The sequence below is a fragment of the Apodemus sylvaticus genome, chromosome 21, assembly GCF_947179515.1.
Source record: "Apodemus sylvaticus chromosome 21, mApoSyl1.1, whole genome shotgun sequence".
In the NCBI taxonomy this organism is placed as follows: domain Eukaryota; kingdom Metazoa; phylum Chordata; class Mammalia; order Rodentia; family Muridae; genus Apodemus; species Apodemus sylvaticus.
In genome coordinates, this window is record NC_067492.1 from 22,554,920 (window position 1) to 22,582,729 (window position 27,810).

A 27,810-nucleotide genomic window follows, 5' to 3' on the forward strand; every position below is an offset into this window, starting at 1 on the left:
CGTTCTGTTTTGCTGGGCCGTGTTGGCGCACGCCTTTAATCCCAGCACTTGAGAGGCAGAGACAGGTGGATTTCTGAGTTCGAGGCCAGCCTGGTCTACAGAGTGAGTTCCAGTACAACCAGGGCTACACAGAGAAACCCTGTCTCGAAAAACAAAAAACAAAACAAAACAACAACAACAACAAAAAACAACGTTCTGTTTTGAGACAGGCGACTTCTACTTGCCAGACCCTGTGCCGGATCTTTACAACTGTTGGATTTCAAAGTCTGAATACTACCGTTACACTGATAACTGGAGGTGCTGTTTCAGTTTTGTGGATTCGGGGTTTGTTTTTTAAAGCTGGCCAGGATCTCCTCCATCTGCCTCTGCCGCCTCCCCAGCCCCCACACTGGAATTAAAGACGGACACTACCACCAGGCCATTTCATGGGTTTTTTCCTTTTAACAAAGGAAGAAAATGAAGTTTCTCTTAAGCAGAGTAACTTGTCCGACACCACACAGCTGGCAAGTGGCAGAACTGAGGCTTGAATACAGACTCTTCCACACTATACACTACTTACCATGAAGAAAAATAGCCAAACTGCACCTATTAGATTTATTAGGGGCTGGAGAGATGGCTCAGTAGTTAGCACTGACTGCTCTTCCAAAGGTCCCGAGTTCAAACATCCATTAAGATCTGATGCCCTCTTCTGGCGTGTCCGAAGACAGCTACAATGTACTTACATATAATAAATAAATAAATCTTTAAAAATTCAGCCGGGCAGTATTGGTGCACACCTTTAATCCCAGCACTCTGGGAGGCAGAGGCAGGTGGATTTCTGAATTTGAGGCCAGCCTGGTCTACAAAGTGAGTTCCATGACAGCCAGGGCTACACAGAGAAACCCTGTCTTGAAAAAAACAAAAACCAAAAACCAAAACAAACAAAACAAACCAAATAAAAAAAAGAGCTTAAGAGTTCTGCTGTTCTTGTAGAAGCCCTGGGTTTAGTTTCCAGCGCCTACATGGTGGCTGACAACCAGTAGCTCACTCCAGATCTGAAGCCATCTTCTGACTTCCTTAGGACACCAAGCACATAAGCAGTGTACATACATACATGCCAACAAAACATTCACACATATAAAAAATATAAAACCATTAAAGTTTATTAAATTCCATATGTAAAACCTTTATATGGCTGTTTCTACTTTTAGTATTAATAAACAATAGGAAGTCCACTGTTATGAGCCTGGAAAACAGTGTTATCACAGATAACAGTAAGATTACTCTTGTCCTCAGTGAAGAAACCTAGAAACCGTCACTCAGAACAAGTCTTCTGATTCAAACCAAGACAATGCACATACAAAACAGAAAAACATGATTTACTCACACAAACTCACAGGTTCTGGTTTGTCTGTTTTAGATTTTTGAGACAAGGATCACTATGCAGCCCAGGCTAGCCTTGAACTTGCCAAGTAGCGTGAGCTGGCCTTATACTTGTGATCCACCTGCTTTTGACTCTAGAAGGCCAGAAACCCTATTTTTGAGCCATTTCTGTAGAATCCAAGTTTCATATCTCAGTGTTACCCAGATTTAGCATGATGGCCTGCACACAGCAAACAAATGTTCTTGGGATGACCATCTTAAGTCAGTGTCTCTTCATGGCGTACATACTCCCCAATGTCTGCCTGATGGAACACCACAATTGCCATGGGGTCCACTTTTCTGCAGTCTTGGGTAGATTTTGCTGCCACCCCAAAACCCTGGAATTGAAAGAACAAATACTCTTTTACAAAAACAAAACAACAACAAAAGTCTACACTAAAACAGCTGTAACTTTGAGAAATGTGAAGGGAGTCAAGAAGTCAGTCTCAGGGGTACTGACTGAAACTACAGCCTTTTCAGTAGGCTCTTGCTACTCACCAAAGGAATGTCGGCCATGGAATAAACCACCACTCCCTGATACTGAGACGTGTTTTCAGTAATTCGACCCAGACCGGACTTCAACACATGGTTTCCATACAAGAAGGACTGCTCTGCTCCAGGCTTTATCCACACTTTATACTGAAAGAGAGTTAAAAACCAAGACACAAAGATGCTAGGTTACGTCCTTGTAGATGGATTGGCGACTGCTTCCGTGTTTAAGGAGAGGTGGGGAGAAGGACATGCCCGAATTTTTGATCTTTCAAAGTTCCTTCCTCAACTTTACATCCAAACACTGGCGCTATAAGCAAATTACATAATAGGCGCCTCAACTTTTTTTTGGACCCTAGGATCATCCTCATCATCGCCACTTGTCTGGGCTTTCTGATATGCAGCTGACACTGTGGAGGTCTGTTTTCCTGTAGACAACTAGGCTAAGCAGCTCCACGGCCCTTTCAGGGCCTTAACCCTTCCTAAACATGTCCAAGCAACAATACCAACAAATAGCTCCTTGCACTGACACTGTCAGAAACTCGGAAAAGAATCTGTATTCTGATCTGGCCGTCATCAGTGACTTCATACCATGGCAAAATGGAGACAACCTCCCACGTCCCCCACACACCTTGGCATACGGTGCAAGGTAATCCAGAGCTGTAACGTGCAACCGGAACTTGTGGGTCTTAGTGAACTTTCCAAAACACGTCCCCAGTGACACTAGCTTATCTCCGGAGATGTTGGCCGCCAGCTTCAGGATCATCTCACTAGAGGGGCGAGGGAGGGAGGTACCCGTTGACGACCACGGATGGATGCATGCCTCCAGCCCCGATACACGGTGAGCACCAAGCCCCACCTCACCTCACATAGTACACTCGGTCGTTGTGCAGCCGGAAACAGTAAGTGCCGTCGGGTCTGTCCACCAGGAGTTGTAGATTCTCGCCAATGCTGAGGGCAAAAAGAAGACTGGCAGCTGAGCCGGAACCGTCCCGCCCCAGGGTCGCATTCCCACTCCCCGCACGCCCGTCCTTCATCCGCCGCTCGGCTTCTTACTATTTCGCAATCTTCTCAAACATTACCCGGGTCTCTTCTTCAGTCAAAGGCCTCATTTTCCCCGATTGCTTGGCTCCCGGGACCCGCGTGCCTTAAGAACCGGAAGCGGAAGTCACTTTACCCCCGCCCACTTCCTGGGTACGCCAAAGCGTTCCTCTCTAGCCTAATTCTACGTGTTCTTTGCGCTACCGCCGCCTACCTTGGCGGACTTCTGGGGACAGAAAGCCGGCTAGGTGAGAAACCATAGAGACAGGAAACGTTTCCCAACTGTTTCCGTTTCCAGGAACGAAACCAGCGCCCTCACGGTTCCGGAGAGGAAGTGACGGTGCCGTGGGAAGATGGCTGCTGCTCTCTCTCTCCAGCCCTCCACGGCGGCTTCGGCCACGACGACAGCCACAGCAGCTGCGCTGGGGGAGGTGGAAGATGAAGGACTCCTGGCGTCGCTGTTCCGGGACCGCTTCCCTGAGGCCCAGTGGCGGGAGAAACCTGACGTGGGCCGCTACCTGCGGGAGTTGAGCGGCTCGGGGCTGGACCGGCTGCGACGCGAACCGGAGCGCCTGGCGGAGGAGCGGGCTCAGCTGCTGCAGCAGACGCGGGACCTGGCCTTCGCCAATTACAAGACGTTCATTCGCGGTGCGGAGTGCACCGAGCGCATACACCGTCTCTTCGGCGATGTGGAGGCGTCCCTCGGGCACCTGCTCGACCGTTTGCCCAGCTTCCAGCAGAGCTGCAGGTGCGGCTCGCCTAGTGCTGAGAGGCGCGTAATTGCGTCTGCCAGGACGCTAGCTGACCCATACGTAGTGCACAGAGCTCTCTCCTGATTGCCTTATTAATCCACTTAAACTTTACAACAGCCATGTAGGTAGGTACCGTCATGTTATAGACGAGGAAGTCGAAGAACACCGCTAGCAAGTTTCCAAGTCAGAATTGGAAACCAGGAGTCCACTACTCCCTCATAGGCTGTTGTATTAAATAACAAAAAAAAAAATTCAGCCAGTCTTGTTGGCACTTGGGATTCCAGTACTTGAGTCGCAAGGTCATCATCCTAGTTTTGTGTATTGAATTCATGGCCAGCCTGAGCTACAGTTGAGACATTGTATCAACACAAGCAAAAAATTAATGTAAGGCAGTTCATTGGGCCTGACATAGTTAACCCTATATAAATGTGGGCAGGAGGCGTACTGCTTCAAAACTCCCATTGATAGGAAGCTGACAAATCCTATTTGGAGACATTGTAGGTTGTCAAAAAGCATTTCCTTTTTAGCCTATATTACCTTTCTAGATCCTCAATCTAATACACTTAGATCTGCTATCCAGCAGGTCAGTTTTTCTTTGGAGACTTGGACATTAAAAACAGGTTGTGTACTCTGTATGTCTGAAAAGAGATTCAGGACTTCATTAAGCTGGTTTCTGGAATTACTATAGAAAAGTGGAGAAAGTTTAAGCGGGAGAACAAAAGTTACATAGCAGCACATAACATTAAGACCTGAGGGATCTTAGGGCAGGAGTGTGGCTTATAGGGTGGTTCGTGCTCTATTAGAAAAATATGCCAGGCGGTGGTGGCGCACACCTTTAATCCCAGCACTCTGGGAGGCAGAGGCAGGCAGATTTCTGAGTTCGAGGCCAGCCTGGTCTACAGAGTGAGTTCCAGGCCAGCCAGGGCTATACAGAGAAACCCTGTCTCAAAAAAACAAAAAGATTATTAATAGCTATTTTAAAATGTGTATGACTGTCTTGTTTGCATGTAAGTCTGTGCACCATGTGTGCCCAAGGAACCAGAAGAGGGTGTCAGATACCCTGGGACTAGAATTAGAGGTAGTTAGTTGTAAGCCACGAGCTATGTGGGTTGAGACCTAAACTGGGGTTTCCAACAAGAGCAGTGATCACAGAGCCACCTCTCCAGCCTTAATTCTAGCTAGTAAGGGATTTGTATACACTTTCCATGAATTTACTTGTGTAAGGTCATATGTACATGTCATCTTGCCAGTCTCTAATTTTCACACCAATGAAAAGACAGGTCCAGAGAAGCCAAGCACCTTGCCGTATGCTTCTTTGTGAGACCTAGAGCAGTTCAGTCCCAAGTGTGACAGTCTACGCCACCAATCCAAATCTGCAAGCCATTTTTTAAATGACATGGAGGGAGGGGTACCACCATGCTCATGTGGAAGTCAGCGACAGCTTGTAGGAGTGGGTTCTCTCTGTAGGCGTGTAGGGATCAAACCTAGGTCACCAGGCTTGTTAACAGCCCCAGGCACCTTTACCCACTGAGCCATCAATGACGACTCCCATGCAAGCCATCAATTCATGATGTGGGCTTGAAAAGTTTCTTTTTTTTTAATTTAATTTAATTTTATTTTTTTTGGATTTGGTTTTTTCGAGACAGGGTTTCTCTGTGTAGCCCTGGCTGTCCTGGAACTCACTCTGTAGACTAGGGTGGCCTCGAACTCAGAAATTCGCCTGCCTCTGCCTCCCAGAGTGCTGGGATTACAGGAGTGCGCCACCACCACCAAGCTTGAAAAGTTTCTTAAACCTTGAGTTAAAAGTCTTCTCAAATGTAATAGGAACTGTAGGTTTGAAGTGAGTATTTTGTCTGCGGGAGGGTCGCACTATGTGTTCCCAGCTGGTCTGCCTCAATCTCTGGAGCGTTGGAATCATGGGTGTACCCCATCACAGCCAGCCCTGTGTGAAGATATTAAGTAAACTAGGTAAACCATCTATCCTAGTGCCCAGTAAGTGCTTGATAACAAACTACTGTGCAGAACAATAAGGAGATACATTTTCTGGATTGGTTCTAGGAACTTTGTAAAGGAAGCTGAGGAGATCAGCTCCAGCCGCCGGATGAATACCCTGACTCTAAACCGGCACACAGAAATCCTGGAGATTCTCGAGATCCCCCAGCTGATGGACACCTGTGTCCGGAACAGCTATTATGAGGAGGCGCTGGAGCTTGCAGCCTATGTGCGGCGACTGGAGAGGAAATACTCCTCCATCCCCGTCATCCAGGTAGCCAACGTGCCCAAAGGGCCCTCACGTTGATAATCTGATAGTTATCAATTCTGTGATTGTGACTAAACTTTTAGGTAGAAACCTTTGCATATTTCATATCAAGGCCAGGGTTCTCATTGAAGCTTCTGTTCTAGAGAATATAATTAATAAATTGATAAACAAAATTGGTAATTGGTAAATAACAATATTGCAGAGATTGGTAAATGTCTGAAGAAATAAGCCAGAGAAATTCAGGCAGGCATGGTGAGGTATGTATGTAAACCCAGTACTTGGAAGGAAGAGACAGAAGGGTCTGCCAGGAGTTCAAGGCCATCCTTAGCTGTTTAGTAAGTTTGAGGCAAGCTTGCTGAGCTATAGGACATTCTAGCTCAGAAACAGAACCAGGAATTAGAGAGTTGACAAAGGTTGCTAGAGTGCTGCTTCACTGACATTGTCAGAAAAGGCCTTTCCAAGACCTTAATGAGGAGAAAGAACCAGGACTTGAAGATCTGGGGAGACAGCAAGGCAAGAAGTAGGAGAAGCAAGACAGGGTGAAGTGGGAAGAAACTGGCATGTTTCAGGGGCCCAGAGCAGCCACTGTTACTGGACTGTAATAGGAAAGTCTGGGGCATTGGGAAGCAGATAAATCCGGAGAATCAGGCAGGGTGTGGAGTTCATGATGAATAGTTGGTGGTTTATTGTGATGAGAAATTCTAGGATGATTATTTACTTACTTATTTTATGTATATGAGTACACTATAGCTATCTTCAGACACACCAGAAGAGGGTGTCTGATCCAATTACAGATGGTTGTGAGCCACCATGTGGTTGCTGGGAATTGAACTCAAGACCTCTGGGAGAGCAGTCACTGCTCTTCACCACTGAGCCATCTCTCCAGCCCCTCTAGGAGGGTTTTTGAGCAGGAGAACTAGTTATATAAGCAGATCTTTGTAAACCTGCAGGTGTCAGCTTCAGAAATCCATGTTGTATGTCAAGAAAGCCATAAGAATGTTGACTTCCAGTGTCCAAGGTTAATAGGTTGGGTTCCAAAGTATTTGTCTTAGAGTGTTATGACTTTATTGTCAGGGCATTGTGAATGAAGTGCGCCAGTCCATGCAGCTGATGCTAAGCCAGCTGATCCAACAACTGAGGACCAACATCCAGCTCCCAGCCTGCCTACGTGTCATTGGCTATCTTCGACGCATGGATGTCTTCACTGAGGCTGAGTTGAGGGTGAAATTTCTCCAGGCCCGGGATGCTTGGCTTCGTTCTATTCTGACTGCCATCCCTAATGATGATCCTTACTTCCATATCACAAAAACCATTGAGGCTTGCCGGGTCCATCTCTTTGATATCATCACCCAGTACCGCGCTATCTTCTCAGATGAGGACCCTCTGCTGCCACCTGCCATGGGCGAGTACACTGTGAATGAGGGTGCCATCTTCCATGGATGGGTGCTGCAGAAAATCTCACAGTTCCTGCAGGTGCTAGAGACCGACCTTTACCGGGGTATAGGTGGCCGCTTGGACTCTCTGCTTGGCCAGTGCATGTACTTTGGGCTGTCTTTTAGCCGGGTGGGGGCTGATTTCCGTGGCCAGTTGGCTCCTGTTTTCCAGAGGGTAGCAATCAACACTTTCCAGAAAGCAGTTGAAGAAGCAGTGGAGAAATTCCAGGATGAGATGACTTCATACACCCTCATCTCAGCTGCAACCATCCTGGGCAGCAGTAACATGCCTGCTACAGTGCCAGCCACACAGCCAGGGACGCTGCAGCCACCGATGGTGCTCTTAGACTTCCCACCTCTTGCCTGCTTCCTCAACAACATTTTGGTTGCTTTCAATGATTTACGTCTCTGCTGCCCTGTGGCCCTAGCACAGGATGTGACTGGGGCTTTGGAGGATGCCCTTACCAAGGTGAGTAATTTTCTGCTACCTTGGTCTGCCCTTGGTAATAGCCAGCCAAGCTATTGTATGGAACCAGTCATAACCATGGTGCCTGCCAACTTTGAGAGGTTTACTGTGATCATCTCTGATGATAGACCACCCTTTGTGGGCGATCCTGAAAGAAGCTGTGAAGTGGAGCACCTGTGGTAATCACTCAGCATGCACAGTCCATTGTTTGATACCAAACTCCCAGGAATTCAGCAGCTTGAAACACACCTGTAGCCAAACAGTGGTGGCTCACGCCTTTAATCCCAGCACTTGGGAGGCAGAGGCAGGTGGATTTCTGAGTTTGAGGCCAGCCTGGTCTACAGAGTGAGTTTCAGGACAGCTGGGGCTACACAGAGAAACCTTGTCTGGAAAATCTGTAAAAGTATCTTTTATTTGCCTGATGTAATTGTCCTCTCTGAGGCTGTCTACATCTGCTTGCCTAGGCCTAGTCCTGAAAGCTTCTAGTAGCTGTATACTCTTATCTAAATCTAGAATGCTTTCAGCCTCTGTACTTACTGAATAAGCTCACCCTTTCTAACTCTTTGCAAACTCTGGCTGGCGGGTCAGCTCGGCTGTTCTGCTCAAAACTCCTCTTCACATTGACCGATTCGAACTGGCTTCTCTCAGCTTCTCACTGAATTGCTCTGTTTTTCCTCATATTAGCTTTGGCAATGTGTTCTAATCTTCCGGCTCCTCGTTCTCTGGCTTGTTCTGTCTTCACCTGGTCTGGCTTGTTCTCTTTGTAGCCTGTCTCTGTACCACAGACTCTGTAAGACTGTCTTCTTTCCATCTCTCTTTCTCCCCCCTCCCCCTTGGAGCTGCTACTCTTAGTAGCCTTTCTTTGTTTTTGTGAGGATTGGGCATATCCTGTTCTGTCAAATCTTTCTCAAATTTGTCACTTTGCCTCTCAGACATCACTTCCAAACATGGCTCCTTCCTTCTACAAACTAACTTTACCATCATTGTTTGGGATCGAAGGTGTGTACAAGGGTGTGTTTGTATTCCAGCCAGGGTAGCCATGTTGCTGGGTTAAAATCCCTTACATATATCAGCTCCTGTCTATGAGCAGGGGATCCAGGTGCAGTGGCTGGGTTCTGTGCTCAGGGTCTCCCAGGCTGTACTCAAGGTGTCAGCTGGGTCCAGGCCTCCATTGGAGTTAAGAGTTCTAGGTTCCCTTCGAGGCTCATTCCAGTTGTCAGGAGCCATTCTGTGCCACTGGAAAAATTGCAGAACTGAGACCCTCAGCTCCTAGAGGCCATCTGCCACAGGCAGCTCACAGCATGGCTGTTTCTTCCCCAAGGCCAGTAGGAGAGCATCTCTCCTGAATTATTTCATTACGTCTACTAGAACTGGAAACCATCCAGAACACAAACCATGGGTCATAAATCCACCAGTTGAATGACATGATTGTGTCTGTTGACCACAGTGCTAAATTTGAACAAGATAGCAATGAAATGCACTGTTTAGAATAATTTTTTTCCCTTTTCCTGTTTTTTCAAGAAAGGATTTGTGTGTTTTGGTTGTGTCCCTGGTTGTCCTAGAATTTGCACTGTAGACCAGGTTGGCCTGGAGCTCACAGAGCTCTGCCTCCCTCTGCCCCCAAGAGTTGGGATTAAAAGAAAGGGGGGTGGGGGTGGGGCTGTGTCTGTGCCCTTCCATGTAGCAGCAGACTTCCTCTGTGGTTGAGTTTTGACATTCTTGTCTTGTAGGTGACCAAAACAATCCTGGCCTTCCATCGTGCAGAAGAGGCTGTGTTCAGCAGTGGAGAGCATGAGATCTTTGTCCAATTCTGCACTGCCTTCCTGGAAGACCTTGTTCCTTATTTGAACCGCTGTCTTCAAGTCCTTTTCCCACCAGCTCAGATAGCCCAGACTTTAGGTAAGAAAAAGGAAAGATTTTTTAAAATTTGTTTGTTTGATTTTTTGATAGGGATTTCTTTTTTTTTTGGATTTGGTTTTTTCGAGACAGGGTTTCTCTGTATAGCCCTGGCTGTCCTGGAGCTCACTCTGTAGACCAGGCTGGCCTAGAACTCAGAAATCCGCCTGCCTCTGCCTCCCAGAGTGCTGGGATTACAGGCGTCTTTTCAGGGGTTTCTTTGTCAAGCCCTGGCCATCCTGGAACTCTATAAGCCTCCTGAGTGCTGGGATTAAAGTCCTGACTTTTAATATTATTGTTTTCATTTTGTATTTTTTTAAAGATTTATTTTATGAATGTGAATACTCTATCTAAATGTACACCTGCATGTGTGTCAGAAGAGGATCCCATTACAGATGGTTGTGAGTCACCATGTGGTTGCTGGGAATTGAACTCAGGACCTCTGGAAGAGCAGATAGTGCTCTTAACCACTGAGCCATCTCTCCAGCCCTTGGTTTTGTTTTGAGACTGGACAGGATCTCAGCATGTAGCACTGTCTGTCTTGATATACCAAGTTGGCCTTGAACTCAGAGATCCTCCTGCCTCCGCCTACCGGAATAGCTGGGATCTGTCCCTGGACTCTATAGTGTTTACTGAGTGTCTTCTGGCTCTGGCTCCACCCACCCTTACAGTGGGGCTCCAGTATAACTGTCTGTCTTACCGAGATGCCCTTAGGCTGGCACAACTTTAATCCAGGTACTTGGGAGGCAGAGGCAGGAGGAACTCTGTGAGTTAAGGAGGCCAGCCTGGTCTAGAGTTCCAGCACAGGACTAGTGAGGCCCTGTCTTAAAAGAAAAAAAAAAAAAAGTAAAGATGCTCTTGCTGTACTAGACTATGTAAATGTGTCAGTTACTTTACTCTGAGTGTCGTCCCCCTCCCCTCCCCCCCCCCCCCCCCCCCGCCGCCCCTTTCCCGAGATCTGCATTGACTTTAATAACTTTTTCTTTTTCATTTCGTTTTTCCTACCATCTGGGTCAGGTATTTCGCCCACCCAGCTCTCCAAGCACGGAAACCTGGGACATGTGAACATCAGCGCCATTCAGGACCCTCTCGCCTTTATCTTGCCTAAGAGAGAGACAGTTTTCTGTTTAGATGACCAGGAGCTCCTGCCAGACCTCGTGGCCTCAGCTCCAGAGCTTCCTGCTGAGCAGCGCAGCCTGGAGCCTGTTACTTCAGCGGCCCGCGAGAGCCGGTCAGAGGAGGGAGAACCGGGGGAGCGGCGGCCTCCGGAGCCTGTGGAGGGGGAGTCGCTGCCTCCGGAGCCAGTGGAGGGGGAGTCGCTGCCTCCGGAGCCCGTGGAGGGGGAGCAGCTGCAGGCCGAGCCTCCGAGTGGGGAGCCGTAGGCAGTGTCCTGCCCGGAGGCTGGGGAGCAGCACAAGGGCCGCGCTGCGGGCCGAGGGAAGGTGTGTGCAGCGGGCGACTGCTATGCTCAGGATAGATAATGCAGGGCTCTCTGGTACTTGGTAGCTTTTAATAAAACCAACTGACTGTCGCCGCCTGGCTGCTGTCCCCGTTATGGGTGCCCGGAAGTTACACGGGAACTACGCTTCCCGGCTTCCCAGCGTCTCCGGCGCTAGCGGAAGGACGGGCCGCGGCGATTCCCGGCGCCATGGTTCTGCTCGGCCGACTGCTGCCGGCGTGGGTCCCTGGGACCCGGGCGCAGAGCTGCAGCTCTTCGGCCGGCTTAGAGGGCCCCGCGCGCACGCGCTCCTACTGGCGGTACCTGCGGCGCCTTGTGTGGGGCGCGCCACAGCCGCCGTACACGCGCGTGTGCCAGGTCGGGGACCCGGTGCTGCGCGCCGTGGCGGCCCCGGTGGAACCCGAGCAGCTGGCGGGGCCCGAGCTGCAGCAGCTGGTGGCGCGGATGGTGCAAGTCATGCGGCGGCGCGGCTGTGTGGGCCTGAGTGCGCCGCAGCTGGGGGTGCCGCTGCAAGTGCTGGCGCTCGAGTTCCCGGACGCGCTCTTCCGTGCCTTCTCACCGCGCCTGCGCGAGCTACGTCAGATGGAGTCCTTCCCACTTAGGGTGCTGGTGAACCCCAGTCTGAGGGTGCTGGACGGCCGCTTGGTCACCTTCCCTGAGGGCTGCGAGAGTGTCGCCGGCTTTCTGGCGTGTGTGCCTCGCTTCCAGGCCGTGCAGATCTCAGGTGCAGGGGACGTGGACAGGGGGTTGTCGTGCTCTCCCTGCCTGGAGACAGTGCAAGAACCGCGGCACTCGGGGCTGACAGTATTTCTGAAGAGCAGGACGGACCCGCATAGATGGTCTCAGGGTGCCTATCGGGCAGATCCCTTAGATAGTGGAGCCTGTCTTTCCCCTTTCTCATAGGTATATAGATTTCTATATTAGTGTGTCTGTATTGCACACTCAATTTTCACAGTTTATCTGTCAGGGCGGGGACTTGTGTAAGAAAGTGGGACCCAGATTTACCCAGACTAGGGCAACAGGCCATTCCATGCCTAAAGTCCACATTATTTTATGGAATATGGTTATTTGCTACAGCGCCAAGCTGAAATACCTTTGATAAACAGCAGTTGAAAAGAGTTTTGATGATTTCTTCTCCTTGCCCTATAGTAGAGCTGGGAATCATACTAAATAAAAAAGCTGGCACTGGACAAAGTTGAGGTGTCCTTTCTAGGAGGGATAAGAGCTTTTGTCCACATTCACTCTTGGATGTTGGCTCTGTAGATAGGATATAAATAGGCACAGCTAGGGCAAGAAACACAAAATAGGGACAGGGGGTTGAGCATGAATTCAGCAAAGCCTCACCCCATCGAACCTGTGACTTCCTTTGCAGGACTGGACCCAAAAGGAGAGCCAGTAGTGTGGTCAGCAAGTGGCTGGACAGCTCGAATCATCCAGCATGAGATGGATCATTTGCAGGGCTGCTTGTTCATCGACAAAATGGACAGTGGGACATTTACCAATCTTCACTGGATGGAGGTGAATGACTGAAGCTCTCCTGGAATTAAGGACCTGGAAAACCAGCATGCAGGCTAAGATGATCGCATCTTTTTGTGCTTCAACTTGGAATTGGTTCCAATATGACAGTAAACAGTGGACTGCTGGTGTGTGCTAGACTGAGATGAAGACACAAATGCTTGCCCTGAATCAGATCTGACAGAATATGATTACAGCATGAGTACAAATATACCCTTGAAGAAGGAATGGCTATTTCCTGACAATTTCTCATGGAGAGAATTGGGCAGGTAAACATTTTCGGTACAAATGACTTCGTGAGACACATAATCTACCCTCATAGCCAACAGTTGATAAGGTAGTCCAGATATCTAAAAGTTTTGGTTTTGGAGACAGGATTTCTCTGTGTAGCTTTGGCTGTCCTGGAACTCACTCTGTAGACCAGGCTGGCTTTGAACTCAAGAGATTTACCTGCCTGTGTACTCCTGAGCATTGGGACTGAAAGTGTATTGTACTCCCGCAGACTTGAAAGTTGTTTTAAAATGCAGGGTCTGGGTGTGGTGGCACACCTTTAATTCCAGCACTCTGTTGGCAGAGGTAGGCGGATGGTTGAGGCCACCCAAAGGTACTTAGTGAGATTGTCTTAAGAAAAAAAAGCTCAAATCTGGGAGGGATGGCTAGGTAGTTAGGTTAAAGAGTACTTGCTTTTGTAAAACACTAGAGTTTAGTTCTGAGCATTTACATCAGACAACTCACTACATCTGTAACTCCAGCTCCAGGGAAGTGAGTGCCTCCTCCTGGCATCCTCAGGCACTGTTCTGTGCACAGCCTTACAGAGTTAAAAGCTAAAGGACAAAGCTTCTACGGGTAAAGCAAAGCAAACAGTGGGAGGCCAACATAATCTTGGCTACAGATTCAGTTCTGGCCCTTTCGGTTTCAACTTACAGCTGGAGCATATATAGCTCTGGTAGAACAGTACTTTAAAGTGGAGGGACCTGGGTTTGATTCCTAACATCAGGAAGTAAAATACAGAATAATACCAGCTATTGGAGGACTGTGATGTGTCACACAGCATTTCCAGGGCTACCTCATCTGACCTTCTAAACTGGGTGGCATGTATTCAGGCAGTTACTAGGTTGTCTCATGGGAACATAGATGTAACATTACCATTCCTATTAATTCCAGCCCTTCAGTACTGGAAGCAAGAGGATCAGGATTAGGGTCTGCCTGAGCCTTAGGGTCTGCAGGCCTCTGAGCACCCCTGTCCTGTCCTGCCCTGCCCTGCTAAGGGAAGCAGAGAGCGATCCAGACGGCCTTAGCAGACGTAAGCTTTACTCTCAGTGAACTCTATCCTAGGATTAAAAATGAGAAGACTCCAGTGCTCAAGAAGGGAAAAGGGTTTATTAGACGTCTCCAGGGCAGGACCAACAGAGGCCGGGCTCAGTTCTCATTGAAGGCAGCGATGGAGGCCTGCCTGCCTGCCGTCTCCTGATGGAAACAGCATTGTGCTCACAGAAGCCATCGGCTCCTGTAAGGACCTGAATCTCCAAATGTGAGCTTAGGAGGGTGGGATGGCTTTTCCTGCTTCACCACAGGCAGCTCACAAGTACCAAGTTAAGAGGAAAAGGAGTGAGAGCAGGGGCCTGGTGGCTCCCACTCCTTAACACTTTCCAGACGATTTTTCTCTTTATTTATAAACAAGACAGAAATCAAAGCAGCATTAATTTAGGGGAACAAAAGTTAGACAAAAACAGATGAGGGCAAGGAGTGTGAGCATCCAGTAGTGAAGTACGCAGAGCCAGTGTCAAGTGTCCTACGTGGTGAAGCGTCTCTGCAGCTGCGGAGGCCCCTCCTCCGTCCTAGTAGGTTGGCAGCCAGGCAGTAGAGGGAATACTACTGACTTCACAACTTCAGGCCCTGCCTGGCCACTGCTGTAGGAAGTCCCATGAACTTGCTCCAGTCAAACTCTGAATTTCATTATCAACATGAAGCTTTAACTCTCCTGTCCAAAGTCCTCAGAGAATTTCTTTACTTTTAGGAGGTCGTCTGCATTCACTGTGGGCCGGGTGGTGGCCAGAGACCGGAGCATGTCCGACTGCAGAGACAAGCATGTAGCAGAAAAGGGCTGACTCCAGGTCCTGAGCGCTCTCCTTTTGTCATGCTGTCTAGCCTGACAGGCCTGCCTTCCATCTGAAAGACTATTTCACCCTGCAGTTCTCAGCCCATCCCAGCAGTAGTTCCGTTACTGAATTCACCCCAGAGTGCAGACAGCTGCCAGGAGAGACTAGGTGCTACAGCTGAGAAAACTAGGAGAGGTCTAGAATGTTCAGATAAGAGTCATGTGAAAAAGATTTGTCACTGGCTTTCTTCTGGATTTTACTTTTCCTCTTAAAGACCCTCAGGGTCTCAGCACGAACCTCGGCTACCTCCAACCCCAAAGGCTCTGGGAGGGCTGTGAGCCAGGACAGTAGGAAGATACTTCTCTCTATTCTGGACTTTCTGGTCCTCTCCCAGGGGGTCACTTACCATGCAAACCACAGGCTCTAAGAGTTTATCACCAGGGACATCCATCCAAGTCATCTCTATGGCCCCTGGATCTCCTGGAGAACACGGGGTCAGAAGATCATCAATCATAACACTAGGGTTGGTTCGAGAAGGGCCACAAACCTGAAACCAAGCAGAGACTGTGAGGCTGGCTGTTCTTGAAAAGCTGGAAGAGGGAAACCCCATTTAAAACAGTCTGAGGGCCTTGAAAGATGACTCAGTCAGTGCTTAAAGGCACTTGGCATGCAAATCTGGTGACCTGAGTTCGATCTGTGGAACCCGTGTGAAAGTAACAGAGCCAACACCACAAAATTGTCTTTTTACCTCCAAAGCATGCTGTGGCACCTTTGTATACTGCACTCCCACCCCCACAGTATTTAAAACAGGTCAAACAAACCAGGTGGCAAACACCTGTAATCTCAGGATTTAGGAAGTTCAAGGTCATCTTCAGCTATAGGATGAGTTTGAGATTGTCCTGGACTAATTGAACCATACAAATGAATGTGGGCTAGTGAGCTGGCTTAGCAGGTAAAGGCATCTGTAACCAACCTCAGTTGGATCTCCCAGATCCATATAGTACGAGAGAACTCCTTTGACCTCTATGTGTGCACACGTGTACACATACAACCAACCAATAAAACAAAGGCTGAGAGGTCCAAGAGGGTTGATCTGGTTTCAGAGGTGCATGAACAGTATGATCTTCCAGCAGCTGGCCTCCAGATCTTGTAGCTCCAAATATTTCATCTTTACAATAATGCTACCAAGCTAGATGGGCGGTGGTGGTACATACCTTTAATCCCAGCACTTGGGAGGCAGAGGCAGGTGGATTTCTGAGTTCGAGGCCAGCCTGGTCTACAGAGTGAGTTCCAGGACAACCAGGGCTACAGGGAGAAACTCTATCTCGAAAAACCAAAAAAAAAAAAAAAAAAAAAAAAGATGCTACCAAAACTCAAAACTCATCCCATAACTGTACTTGCAGCAAAAATGTTTCTTTCAAGTGTCCTGCAATGGGGAAACACCCTAAGCATACCAAATCCTCAAGAATTGGCTCAGGTCATTCCAGTGTGGTTTGTCTTCTAATAGAGCAAACTACTCACCTCTCCAAACTCCTGATGACTCACTCTGACAGGTACTCACTATTTAAAGGAGAATTAGCATTTCTTATTGGTTGTCTACATTACTGCCTTCTGTACACCCAGGACAGGGTTAGCACACAGCAACTCTCAGCAAAGATGTGCTTGAATGAGAGGGCAAGTCCGCATTCCATCTACTGTGTTTTACACAGTGCAAGTGTTTGGTTTGTGCACACCCTGCTCTCCAGGATGATGCTGCCTGTCTATCTTCTGTCTCCTAAAGTTGAAGAGCATTATACACCAGCAGTAACTGTAGGCAGGATGTGTGGCACTGCTCCAGTCCTAGAGCAAAAGGGTACTTAATACCTACCCTTGGTTCTCCCACAGAGAATGTCCCTTAAGCAGCCAGAAAGCTGTTGAGGCTACCCAAACCTGACTGGTAACACTGCCTAAACCACTCACCTTCTTGAAGTGTGTTGCTGACTGTACTTTTCTGACTGGCTGCATGAGGGAGTCTCGCACAATGATGCTGATATCTGCTCCTGAGTAGCCTTCTGTCTTTCGGGCCAGCTCATGGATGTTCGCATCTGTGAGGTTGTGAGGTGTGCTTCCCAGATGTAACCGAAACATCTGGGCACGGGCCGCCTCCTCTGGCAATGGGATATAAATTCGTTTTTCAAACCTGGAAAGATGCATGACATGAAGTGAAAGCTGATCGAAGGATGGTGGGAAGGAAAAGGCAGCTTCCGTAGTGAAATGAGTGATCCAGGCCCAATGCCCAGCTTTAGCAAAGGGCTCTGCTTGGCATGCAGACGTGGGAAGAGTCTAGAGAGATGGGCGCAGATGGCTAGTCACAAACTGACCACAGCTAGACAAAGATAACAGAGTCCTTCTAGGGGAGACTCACCTCCTCCTGATGGCGGAATCCAACACCCAGGGGATGTTTGTGGCACCAAGAACAAGAGTTCCATCATTATTATTCCCCACTCCTGTGGAGAATGGGAGACAAGTGACGGAAGATGCCTGCAGGAGCAGCCAGGCCCCGTGGAAACTAAACCATGTCTTGGGACTTCCCTGGGTAAAGACCTACACCACCACTTGTTCTGAGGAATGGGAAGGTGACACGACAAAGGCCTCAGAACCCGCTCTTTGATGCAAGCCTAAGGCTAGCAGACATGACATCAGAAGTGACTCCTCCATTGTGCCCAGTGCAGCTACAAAATGAAGCCCTGGTTGCCTTTAGGTAGAAGACAGCCAATGAGTGACAAGGCACGAGCACACACCTTGCATCTGGACCAAGAACTCTGTTTTGATCCTTCGGGCAGCCTCACTCTCATTTTCGTTCCGTGACCCGCAGAGGGAATCCACTTCATCAATGAAGATGATGGAAGGCTTGTGCTGCCTGGCCAACTCAAACAAGTTCTTGACTAGCCTGTGAGAGTGAGAAAAGGAGTCAAGACCTGAACACTCCACCCAAACATGCCCACCCTGAGCCCCAATCGTTAGACCACCTGGTGCCTCTTCCACAGGAAGGCTTTAAAAAACAAAAGCAGCAACAGGAAAAACAGGGCAGACAAGTCCTCAAACAGTGTCAATCAAGAACTTGCTGTGGCATCAGCCTCAAATCTTGGGAGGGGAGCCCCAGTCATTAGCTCTGGACGTGGGAAAAATTCTTTCCCTTCTTCTGAACCTCAGATTCCTATCAAAGGATGGAGGTCATCTTGAGGAATAAGCTAAACCCATGAAATGCCCCCAGAGAGGATATACAACTGACTACAGATGTTCTGACACATGCCTGTTACCCCAACACCGAGGAGGTAGTGCTAGGGGAATCAGAAGTTCAAGACCAGCCTCTGCTACTGATGAAGATTGTAACCAGCCTGGGGTATATGATATTCTGTCTCATAAAACCAGAAAGAAAACAAGTGATGGCATACTTACAATTGGCTCATTTCCCTATTTTTATTTTACTTACATTGCTGTTCTGCCTGTATGTATGTCTGTGTTGGGGTGTCAGATCCCCTGGAATTACAGACAGTTGTGAACTGGCTGTTGTGGGTGCTGTGAGTTGAACCCAGGTCCTTTGAACCTCTAAGCCATCTCTCTAGCTCCTTTCTTTATTTGCTTTGAAACAAGACCCAATTACAAAGAGCAGGCTGACCTTAGACTTGTAATCCTTCTGCCTCTGTATCCTGAGTGCTAGGATTACAGGGGTGCTTCATCTTTTTTTTGGGGGGGGGTTGGTTTTTTGAGACGGCTTCTCTGTATAGCCCCAGCTGTCCTGGAACTCACTGTGTAGACCAGGCTGGCCTCAAACTCAGAAATCTGTCTGCCTCAGCCTCCCAATTGCTGGGATTAAAGACGTGTGCCACCACTGCCCAGCAAGGGGTGCCTCATCTTTTCCAAGTTTCCAGACATCTGTGTATCAGGACAGCATCTCAAGAAGAGCGAGCTAGTTCTAACTACTATCCCTGATTATCCAACAGCAGCTCCTCTGGGAGTGATTTCAAGGGGTCAGGAATCTGAACTCCCAGCAGCTGCCAAGGCTGCTGCAGCATAGCTGATGGCTGACTTACTTCTCGCTTTCCCCCAACCACTTAGACATCAGATCCGAGGAGGACACAGAGAAGAAGGTGGAGTTGTTGGCTTCTGTTGCCACGGCTTTGGCCAGGTAGGACTTGCCTGTGCCTGGGGGCCCAAAGAGCAGTATACCTCGCCAAGGAGTGCGTTTGCCTGTAATAAAGAATGAACAGAACTCAGCTTTTTCCTGATGGCAAAGGGAACAAAGGAAAGTAGAAGGCAGGGTAGAAGAAGCCTGCTCAGGAGGCAGAATGCTTGTCTGACAAGCATGAGTACTAAAGTACAGCTCCCTGGCACCCGGGAAAGTCCAGGCAAGAGTGACGGCCTGCCTGTAACCCCAGTGTTTGTAAGCAGAGCTAGGGGGTCCCTAGAGTGAGCTGGCTGGACAAGCTCAATCACTGCATTTGGGATTAGTTAAATATTGGCCCTGCCTCCCCACAACCCTCACCTCTCTGTCACGGTGAACAGCAACTAAGAAACCTGACATCATCCTCTGACTTCCATACACATGTACACATACATGCACCCCACATTGATATGCATATATAATTATGTGTGAACATAGCACACATACACAATCAGGCTGTGGGCTGGAGATGGCTTGGCTAAGAGAACTGACTGTTCTTCCAGAGGACCTGGGTTTGATCCCAGCACCCGCACTGCAGGTCATAACTGTAATTCTAGTTTCAGGGGGATCTAGCACTCTTCTCGCCTTCAAGGCAACTGCACAAATATGGTACACAGACATACTATGCAGGCAAAACACCAATACACATAAAATAAAAACACATCTCAAAACAAAGTTATAAAATTTATATAAAAAATAAAGTACAAGTCCTCTAGTCACAGTCATTACAGGAAGATAGAGTTCCATAAAAACTACTGACTTTAGAAGAGAACCAAACACCTGTTGGGAACTCAAAGCTCATCTTACTAAAGGCCCCATGTCCTTGACAAGGGATTGGCCAGCTCTGGTCCTGACTGCTTGCTCATTGAGATGGTTATTCCCAGTTCAAGTCTTATGCACCTCAGGCTGGCCTACAACTCATAACTTAGCCAAGAATGCCTCAACCTTCTAATCATCCTGCCTCCCAAGTGCTGAGACCACAGGAATGACAGTACCATACACTACATCCAATTTCTGTGATGCTGAGAACCAAACCCAGGGCTTTATACAGGGTACAAGAACTATCATTCAAGCTATATTCACAGCTCACAAAAAAGTCAGGGTCAAGGGTATAGTGATTGCCTAGGTCCCACATTCCATCCCATCAAAAGGAAAAAGCAAGTCGCATGGTAGATGGCTGTGGTGAGCAGGACAGACAACACAGGCAGCAAGACCAGAATCTACCCTCTGTGAGCTGTCTCCTGAGGAGATGAGGCTACCTACCACCTGTTCTGAGACACTGAGGATGGAACCCCAAGCTAGAGTTCCTCATGCTGGTAGATTTATACCTGGACTAGTGACTATATTCTATTGACTTTTTAATTTTTTTTTTAAGACAGGGTTTCTTTGGATAGCCCTGGAGCTTAATCTGTAAACCAGACTGGTCTTGAACTTTTGAGGTCCACCTGCCTCTGCCCTTCTAAATGTTGGAATCAAAGATATGCATCATGCTACATTCTTACCTGTGAATAAGTGTGGGAATTTAATTGGCAAAATCACAGCTTCTTTGAGAGCCTCTTTAGCCCCCTCCAGGCCGGCTACATCATTCCACCGTATGTTAGGCTTCTCCATCACAACAGCGCCTGCGAGGAGGAGGACCCCAGACTGACCAATGAGCACAAGTACACCCAAAAAAGAACCCATGCCACACCCCTTCTATTTCCGTGGGCCTCAGGCCTCTTACCCATCAACTGTTCTTGTAATTTCTTTTTCTCTGGATTATCCCCTTCGCTGTCACTGTCACTACTAGAAAGGAAACAGAAGATCAAGTTGGCCCTCCATTCTGGGAGCGAGGAGGCTGTGAGTGAAGCCAGCTCTAGCAGTGCCTGCGCCTGTGCGTGTGCATGTGCACTTGTGCGAGTGTTGCTGGCTCAGCACTGGTGAGGGACAAGCAAAGAGATATCTAAATGTGAGTGCCACAATCCCTCAGGAAACATTCAGAACACATTCTCGAATCTGCATTAAAGGAATAAGGAGACTGGCAGCTGCCTTTTCCTACGGGCTAATGAGGGCAATGTACTTCAACTGAACTTAAGGAACACCAAGTCAAGCCAGTGTAATTGTCAGAGATTCTTCAGATGAACTCAAAAACAGACTAACAACATGGAGTCACCATTCCAGAGAATTCAAAGGGCAAAGAAGACATGAAGTTTAAAATTAAAGTTAATAAATATAAAACTACATAATGGAACCTTGTCTCAAAACAACATAAATCAAAATTGTAAAAGGGGAATGTGCTCTCATGCCGACAGGCGGCTGTGCCCAGCCTTCCTTCCATCCTCAAACCCTCCTGCCTACCCTTCTCTTGTCCCTTCCTCAGTCTGTCTTTCATTCTGGGAAATCAGACAGTTTTCTGCTCAAAGAAAGCAGCTGCTGGTGTTTTTATCACAAGTAGATAGATGCCACATTCAGAAGGATTCAATAGAAGTCCAAGGCAGCTTTAACATCAAGAATAACAGCAACTCCATGAAATAGGGACACGCACTTGGGGACTCTGGCCCTATGAGCTGTACACTACAGCACACTCACCCCTTGCCTTCACTCTGATTCTCTTTGACTGGCTTCTTGCCATGTTTCTCTTTGTTTCGTAAATAATCCTTCAGCTTCTCCGCTCTGTCTAGGTACTGCATGCATTTTGCTCGAATGCTCTCCTTGGCCTTGTCACTGTGTGCTTCATCTGCAAAAGGAGAAACCCAGTGTCCTCCCTGAGCCCCATGTGCTTGCCCTCCTCTTCCAGGGCACTGCAGCCAGGTGACCCCAAGCGACTCACATTTGATGGCGTGGAGGAAATACTCCACAGCATGCTGGTAGAGCCGGAGTGCCTCCTCGTAGTTCTTGGCTTTGTCCTCTTCTGTGGCTTTTGTCACCAGATCGATGGCTTTCTGGAAAGGCAAGGCATATAGCTCAGTGCTCCCCAAGGGATCCAAAAAGCCTTTGGAGTCACAAGTAGCAGGACGAGATAAGATGGGAGTTAGTGCCAGGCCTGTGGGTTTATTGGTTGCAGGCCATTACATCGCCCTACTTTCCTGCCACCAACTAGAAGAAAGGGCTTGAAAAGACAGCTGGCCTTCCTGGGGAGCTCAACGGTCAGAAGCCACCCCTCCCTCCAGCATGTTCTGGAGCTTGGCTAATGGAAACTGACATTAATGTCTGGGGCTGGGACTTCAAAGGCAGGCCCACGGAACAAGGAGTCGATTTCAATGCTCCAAGGGACTTGCTCAGCAAAGCCAGAAACCATACTTGGTCCCGACTCCTCAGACCACCAGCCCCCCTGCAAAAACAAAACAAACACACAAAAAACAAAACAAAACAAACAAACAAAAAACAAACGTGCAGCCAGTTAAGAAAGCCCTTCACAGACCTGATAGTTTCAATCCAACAGAAAGATACAAAGACACCTCTAGCCCTCTCTACTGCCGGGTCACTCTAGGGACAGAAGAGAATAGTTTTCTTGAACTGCCTAAAGCTGATGCCTGAGAAGGGAGGCTCAGCCACATTATAAACCAGTAGCTCTAGGAACAAAAGTGCCAGTGGAGGGAACTGCCTGCTGGCTCTCTAAGAACTTTGAGTGATGCCTTTGAGAGACTCAAAGTCTCTGCAGGCCCACACTCTAGCTGAACTGGAGGCCCGTACAAGCCAGTTTCAAAAACTGCAGCTTCCTAAATCCACAAAGCCTGGCCAGAGTTCTCTTCCATCTGGTGTGGCACTAGCCGCCTGGCAGGCAGATCCCACTGCAGACCCTGCTCTAGCCACTGCAAACAACAACCTCCTGACCAGCTCTTGGCAGGGCCAGGGCATTTGTTTGGCCATCCTCATCTGTAAGAAAGGCACAAACAGACAGCTCTGTAAGACTGCCAGGCTTGGGTGAGGAGACAGGCTGCATGAGAGGAACTCACTAAAACGAGGAGACAGAAGAAGTGAGAATGTGGATTACTGTCATGTTTTGATCCCTGCTGCCTACACACAGCATAGCCAGCTGACCCATCTTGCATGTGAGCGTGCTTGTCTCCCCGGCAGTTCTTTATAAACCATGGAGACAGGACCTGGTCCTAGGTGGTTTCTTTTTCCTATAAGCAACACCCTTAATTCTCTGGACTTCCCACTCTGTGCCTTGCTTAGGTCTGCCCCTTTCAAATGGAGTATACTGGGAAGGGTCAGAGGACTGCTGAGGTGGTTCAGTGGGTAAAATCACTGGCGGTGCAAACCTGGAGCCTTGAGTTTAATTCCTAGAACACATGGAGAAGGGAGACACCTAATTCCTGAGGAGACCCCCCTCACCCAAGGAGAACCTATTGCTCCTGAAAGTTGTCCTCTGATCTCAACACACACAAATAAATAATGTATAAAGTTTTAAAAAATAAGGCAAAAAAGATAGTTCATCAGTTACAAGCATTTGTTGCTCTTCTAGAGAAATCTGGTTCAAATTCCAGCTAGGGGATCAGATGCCCCCTTCTAGCCTCCCCAGGCACCTAGCAAATAAGTAGTAACAGACGTTAGATAGATAGATAGATAGATAGATAGACAGACAGACAGACAGACAGACAGACAGATAGATAGATAGATAGATAGATAGATGGGTGGTGGTGACACATACATTAATCCCAGCACTTGGGAGGCAGAGGCAGGTCAGAAACCAGCCTGGTCTACAGAGCTAGTTCCATGACAGCTAAGGCCACACAGAGAAACCCTGTCTTGAAAAGCAACCCCATCCCAGAAAACAAACAAACAAACAAACAAAACCAACAACAACAAAAAACCCTGGTGCACAGACATAGAGGCAGGCAAAACATCCCAACAAAATAAAATAAGTCTGGAAGGATGGCTGCAGCTCACATACTTGCCGCCCAGTCTGTTTTGAGACAAGGTCTCACTCTGGCTCTGACTGGCCTGGAACTCCAAATGTAAATGGGGTTGGCCTCAGGCTCCAGAGAGGTGCTAAGAGGAAGGCATATGCCACCAAGCCTGGCTGCACTTGCTGCTCTAGTAGAGGCCCTTGTTTAATTCCCAGCACCCATGTGGTGGCTCAGAACTGTCTGTGACTCCAGTTCTAGGGTATCCAACACCTTCTGGACACTGAGAGCACCAGGCATACAACAAGGTGCATATACACACACAGGCAAACACATGCATAGAAGGGGAAAACTGGAGGCTCAGAACAATAGCTGAGGTCCCTCCATCCCCACAGAGCACAGCAGGCCTGTCACTTCTCTGCTAAACACGATTAGAGCTCCTAATGGTGCACTACATTTTTCTGGCAACCAATGCTGACTTTTACTTGCTAAGGAGATCTTAGTTTCAAAGGAGAGAAACAGCTTTGCTAACAGCAGGTAAAGTTAAACTGCCAGCCCTGCCACATCTCTAGTGACACCCATGGCAAAGGCTGAGATGAAGGAAAGATGTAACAAATGTGTGCTCACGGGGACTTGACTGAATTTCTGTAAAAACCCAGTCGGCAAGTGTGTTAGGTTTTGTGAACTATATAATCTCTGCAGCACAAACGCAGTTACAGACAACATGAGCTAGAATATTATACAATAAAACTTTATTTATAGGCATCAAAATCTGAATTTCAAATTATGTCATGAACGCCTGAAAGCCCCTTTCCCCAAGTCATTTAAACAATGTAAACAACTGTGATACTCGGCTAAGCCAACCAAGTCAGAAACAAAGAACCACACATTGTATGAATCCATTTGAAGAAAACTTCAGCCAGGTGATGGTGGCACACGCCTTTAATCTCAACACTCAGGAGGCAGAGGCGGGTGGATCTCTGAGGTTGAGGCCAGCCTGGCTGGCCAGGACGGCCAGGGCTACACAGAGAAACTCTGTCCCCAAAACAAAACAAAGAAAAAGAAAGCAAGCAGAGACTGACCTGTCACCTGCCTTTCATAGTCTCTGGGTGGAGAAAAGACATCAATAGTGTCCCTGAAGCCAACTATGCATGCTACAGTACTGACCTGCCAGGCAAGCTGTGCTCATTGGTCCAATAGTGGCAAAAAGGTTGTGGGAGCGCTCAACTATATTTGGCTTAGATCTGAGGCCTGCTATATAGGAAAGAATTCAGATCTGGCACTGTAAACCTGGTCAGAAGCCCATGGCTTAGGGATCACAGGCCTAGAGAAGAACTACTGTTGTTTTATTGGATGAAATGATGCTGAACTGTCTCCTAAATATTTATACTTATATCCACAGATATAATCTAGGCCAGAGAAGCCTCTGTCCTCTCAGTGGTTAGCAGTTAATGCAGAGACTCCTGACTGAGAGTATCTATTGAGGGCTCAGCCCTAAGTGAGACTGTATTAACCCATGTCCCCAAGGCACAAGGAAAAAAACTGGAAGAGGAGAGGAAAGAGTCAGAGGATTCGGGTGTGTATGTGTATGCGTGCACTGTGAAATGCAGCTTACCTGAACAGAATGGACTCACTAAGACCAATCAGCGTTCACGAAGCACTAGCTGGACACGGGGTATTAATAAACAAAGGAGAGGGAAGACACAGGAGTAGGGGGTATGTTGTGGTGGGGAAGGAGCTGGAAGTACACAAGACCCAGACTTCTTGTTGACATGTATGAAACATCAAAGAAAAAAGGAAATTCCAGGGGGGGAAAATCTGCTTCCTCCCAGAGCCTGACAGCCTGAGTTCAACATCCAGAAGAGAACTGATGCCTAAATGTTACCGTCTGGCCTCCACACTCCGGCAGTGGGGTGGGAATGGGTGTGCTGGCACTGGCACACACACACATCCATCCATCCATATGCACACATACACATGTGCACCACACATAACAACGACATACAAATAAAGTGTCTGCCCAGGCAGTGGTGGCACACGCCTTCAATCCCAGCACTTGGAAGGCAGAGGCAGGTGGATTTCTGAGTTCGAGGCCAGCCTGGGCTATACAGAGAAACCCTGTCTCGAGAAAACAAAACAAGACAAAGCAATAACAACAACAACAACAAAACAACAAATAAAGTACCTAGGATAGGCAATGGCAAAGACAGAGAATGCTACATGGGACAAAAGGGCTGAGTTAAAGGCATAGAGTTTCTTTGGTGATGACTCAAACCTCTAAAAGCACTGGATGGTACAGTTTAAATATGTGACCGTTATACACGAGTGCTATCTCTTCATAAAACTGTTCCCTAAAAGGTAGATAAATATTCTTGGTTCACAAGTAGTGCTAACTCTGGTCAGGCAGGTGGGATTGTGCTGAAGTTGGTTTAACCCTTAGAACAAACAGAACAGTTTCTGCAGTGAACGGTGGTTCTGGCTCTAGATCCCATCTAATTTCAAACTTTGTACTGCAATTTACTCCCAGTCCTGTATTTCCACTTACAGCAGCCGTCCTCCACCCCCACCAGGTATGCGAATACCACTCACTCTTTGAAGCTCTCTGGCTAAAGTCCCTATCTTCATAGTCTTACCTGCTTCCGCCCAAGTGCTTACTTTATTAGCAAAGGCTTACCAAAAACATGATAGGCTGAACCTATGTTATAATTGCTTTCCCTGAATTATTCAGTCTTAGGCCGTCTGACAACCACCTACCAAGGGCACTGCCTATTTTAGTGATGAAGAAATCCAACATTCCAACATCCAAAACCTAGACACACTAGTGAGTGGCAGGGCTGTGATTTAAACACAAGCCTGAGGCTTGAACATGTTTATGCTTTCTGACAGCTCTAGAACGAGCCCTTCCTTCATCCGGGCGGTGCCACCCCAGCAACACCCGCACGACATAGGGAATGAATGAAGGGTAGCTGGCCGAGAAACCGGGAGCTCGTTGGAAGGAGCTCAGGGGGCGGCCAGGGCGCCTGGCAGGAGCGAGTGGACGCCGCTCCCGGAGCGACCTGCCGGAGCCGGGCGCGCTCAGGGGGAGGCGGCGCCGCTGCAAGGCGGCAGTTCAGCCCCGGCTACGCGACCTGGACGCAGGCCTGCCGGTTCGGATTGGGCCGGGGCCCAGTGGCGACGTCCTTCGGGCCCCGAGCGCGGGAGAGGCTGCAGCACGGGTGGGACGAGGTCGCCTGACAGGGACCGCCAGGCCGGGCTCCGAGGAGGCCACCGCCCGTCCGCTCCGCGGCCCACAGGCCCTGCCGCCTTGGGCCTCCGCGGGCGCGCCGCACCCCAGTACCTGGAGGGTTGACGTTGTCATTTCATATCCTGGGTCCACCCCACACCCCGCGGTGCTGCCTGCGGTCTCGGTCCGGCCCGGAGGAGCCGAGGTGGTGGGTCCGCCGCTTAGGAGCCCGGCAGGTCGGCTCTCGGCGCGGGTAGGGCTGCCACCAGCAGTCGGAGCTGAGTCCGAGGGTGAACGAGGTGTGCGGCCCAGAGCGGCCCAGCCAGAGTCACGCGGCTGCCGCCCTGTGGCCATGGCCCGCAACTGCAGGCATGTCTCCTACAAGAGGGGCGGGGCCTGCCGGGGGCGGGATCTGGTAGGATCCCGGTGAAGGGCCAGCCCGAAGGGTAGAAAAACCGCGGTGGGGGCGGAGCCGAGTGAGGGGTGGGGCCAACGGGAGCGTGCCCTGGCAGATCCGGGCGAGGGGCGGGGCTGGAACCTGAGGTAGGGGGCGGGGCTGGACGAGGGCAAAGATGGTAGTTCTGGGCGGGGTTGGGGCCCAGGTGGGCGGGGCCGACCAAGGGCGGGTCTTGTGAGACAGTGAGGGGCGGGTCGGAGGGAACAGGTAGTATACCCCACTTGAGTTAACCTAACCAAAAAAACGTAAACTCCCTGGAGCTGTGTTTTCCGGCTATTTAATAGGT

At 48.9% G+C, this 27,810-nt stretch overlaps 3 protein-coding genes across 6 annotated transcripts; 1 reads left to right on the plus strand and 2 right to left on the minus strand.

Annotated features, from left to right (window-relative positions):
• Positions 1 to 1,117: 1,117 nt before the first annotated feature.
• On the minus strand, positions 1,118 to 3,063 carry Nip7 (nucleolar pre-rRNA processing protein NIP7). Its single transcript, XM_052167271.1, has 5 exons — positions 2,947 to 3,063; positions 2,755 to 2,841; positions 2,522 to 2,660; positions 1,900 to 2,040; positions 1,118 to 1,739 (listed from the first exon to the last, which is right to left on the minus strand). Exons 1-5 carry the CDS (start codon positions 3,000 to 3,002, stop codon positions 1,620 to 1,622), a joined length of 543 nt encoding a protein of 180 aa, XP_052023231.1. The 5' UTR covers positions 3,003 to 3,063; the 3' UTR covers positions 1,118 to 1,619.
• A 66-nt stretch (positions 3,064 to 3,129) lies between these two features.
• On the plus strand, positions 3,130 to 12,940 carry Cog8 (component of oligomeric golgi complex 8). 4 transcript variants are annotated; one of them, XM_052167269.1, is made up of 6 exons: positions 3,130 to 3,679; positions 5,742 to 5,949; positions 7,018 to 7,845; positions 9,573 to 9,741; positions 10,756 to 10,932; positions 12,570 to 12,940. In XM_052167269.1, exons 1-6 carry the CDS (start codon positions 3,285 to 3,287, stop codon positions 12,725 to 12,727), a joined length of 1,935 nt encoding a protein of 644 aa, XP_052023229.1. In that variant the 5' UTR covers positions 3,130 to 3,284; the 3' UTR covers positions 12,728 to 12,940. The 4 variants fall into 4 exon arrangements, 3 of the variants coding, with proteins under 3 accessions (XP_052023229.1, XP_052023227.1, XP_052023228.1); XR_007974825.1 differs by having other exon boundaries at positions 3,131 to 3,679; positions 10,756 to 11,180; positions 12,570 to 12,666; XM_052167267.1 differs by lacking the exon at positions 12,570 to 12,940 and having other exon boundaries at positions 3,131 to 3,679; positions 10,756 to 11,269.
• Positions 12,941 to 14,073: 1,133 nt separating this feature from the next.
• On the minus strand, positions 14,074 to 27,387 carry Vps4a (vacuolar protein sorting 4 homolog A). The gene is made up of 11 exons (XM_052167270.1): positions 27,182 to 27,387; positions 21,825 to 21,936; positions 21,584 to 21,731; positions 20,739 to 20,800; positions 20,518 to 20,637; positions 18,885 to 19,041; positions 17,592 to 17,740; positions 17,216 to 17,297; positions 16,771 to 16,990; positions 15,218 to 15,358; positions 14,074 to 14,786 (listed from the first exon to the last, which is right to left on the minus strand). The coding sequence occupies exons 1-11, from the start codon at positions 27,200 to 27,202 to the stop codon at positions 14,685 to 14,687; spliced, it is 1,314 nt and encodes a 437-aa protein (XP_052023230.1). The 5' UTR covers positions 27,203 to 27,387; the 3' UTR covers positions 14,074 to 14,684.
• Between the last annotated feature and the right edge of the window lie 423 nt (positions 27,388 to 27,810).

Excerpts from the sequence above, each read along its gene's own strand:
- Nip7 (XM_052167271.1), bottom strand. The coding sequence starts at position 3,002 with ATGAGGCCTTTGACTGAAGAAGAGACCCGGGTAATGTTTGAGAAGATT. Across the intron at positions 2,842-2,946 it reads TTTGAGAAGATTGCGAAATA|CATTGGCGAGAATCTACAAC; the intron begins GTAAGAAGCCGA and ends TTTTGCCCTCAG. Across the intron at positions 2,041-2,521 it reads ACCTTGCACCGTATGCCAAG|TATAAAGTGTGGATAAAGCC; the intron begins GTGTGTGGGGGA and ends ACTCTCTTTCAG.
- Cog8 (XM_052167267.1), top strand. The coding sequence starts at position 3,285 with ATGGCTGCTGCTCTCTCTCTCCAGCCCTCCACGGCGGCTTCGGCCACG. Across the intron at positions 5,950-7,017 it reads CCTCCATCCCCGTCATCCAG|GGCATTGTGAATGAAGTGCG; the intron begins GTAGCCAACGTG and ends CTTTATTGTCAG. Across the intron at positions 7,846-9,572 it reads TGGAGGATGCCCTTACCAAG|GTGACCAAAACAATCCTGGC; the intron begins GTGAGTAATTTT and ends CTTGTCTTGTAG.
- Vps4a (XM_052167270.1), bottom strand. The coding sequence starts at position 27,202 with ATGACAACGTCAACCCTCCAG. Across the intron at positions 19,042-20,517 it reads ATTCCCACACTTATTCACAG|GCAAACGCACTCCTTGGCGA; the intron begins GTAAGAATGTAG and ends TCTTTATTACAG. Across the intron at positions 16,991-17,215 it reads GATTCCGCCATCAGGAGGAG|GTTTGAAAAACGAATTTATA; the intron begins GTGAGTCTCCCC and ends GCATCTTTCCAG.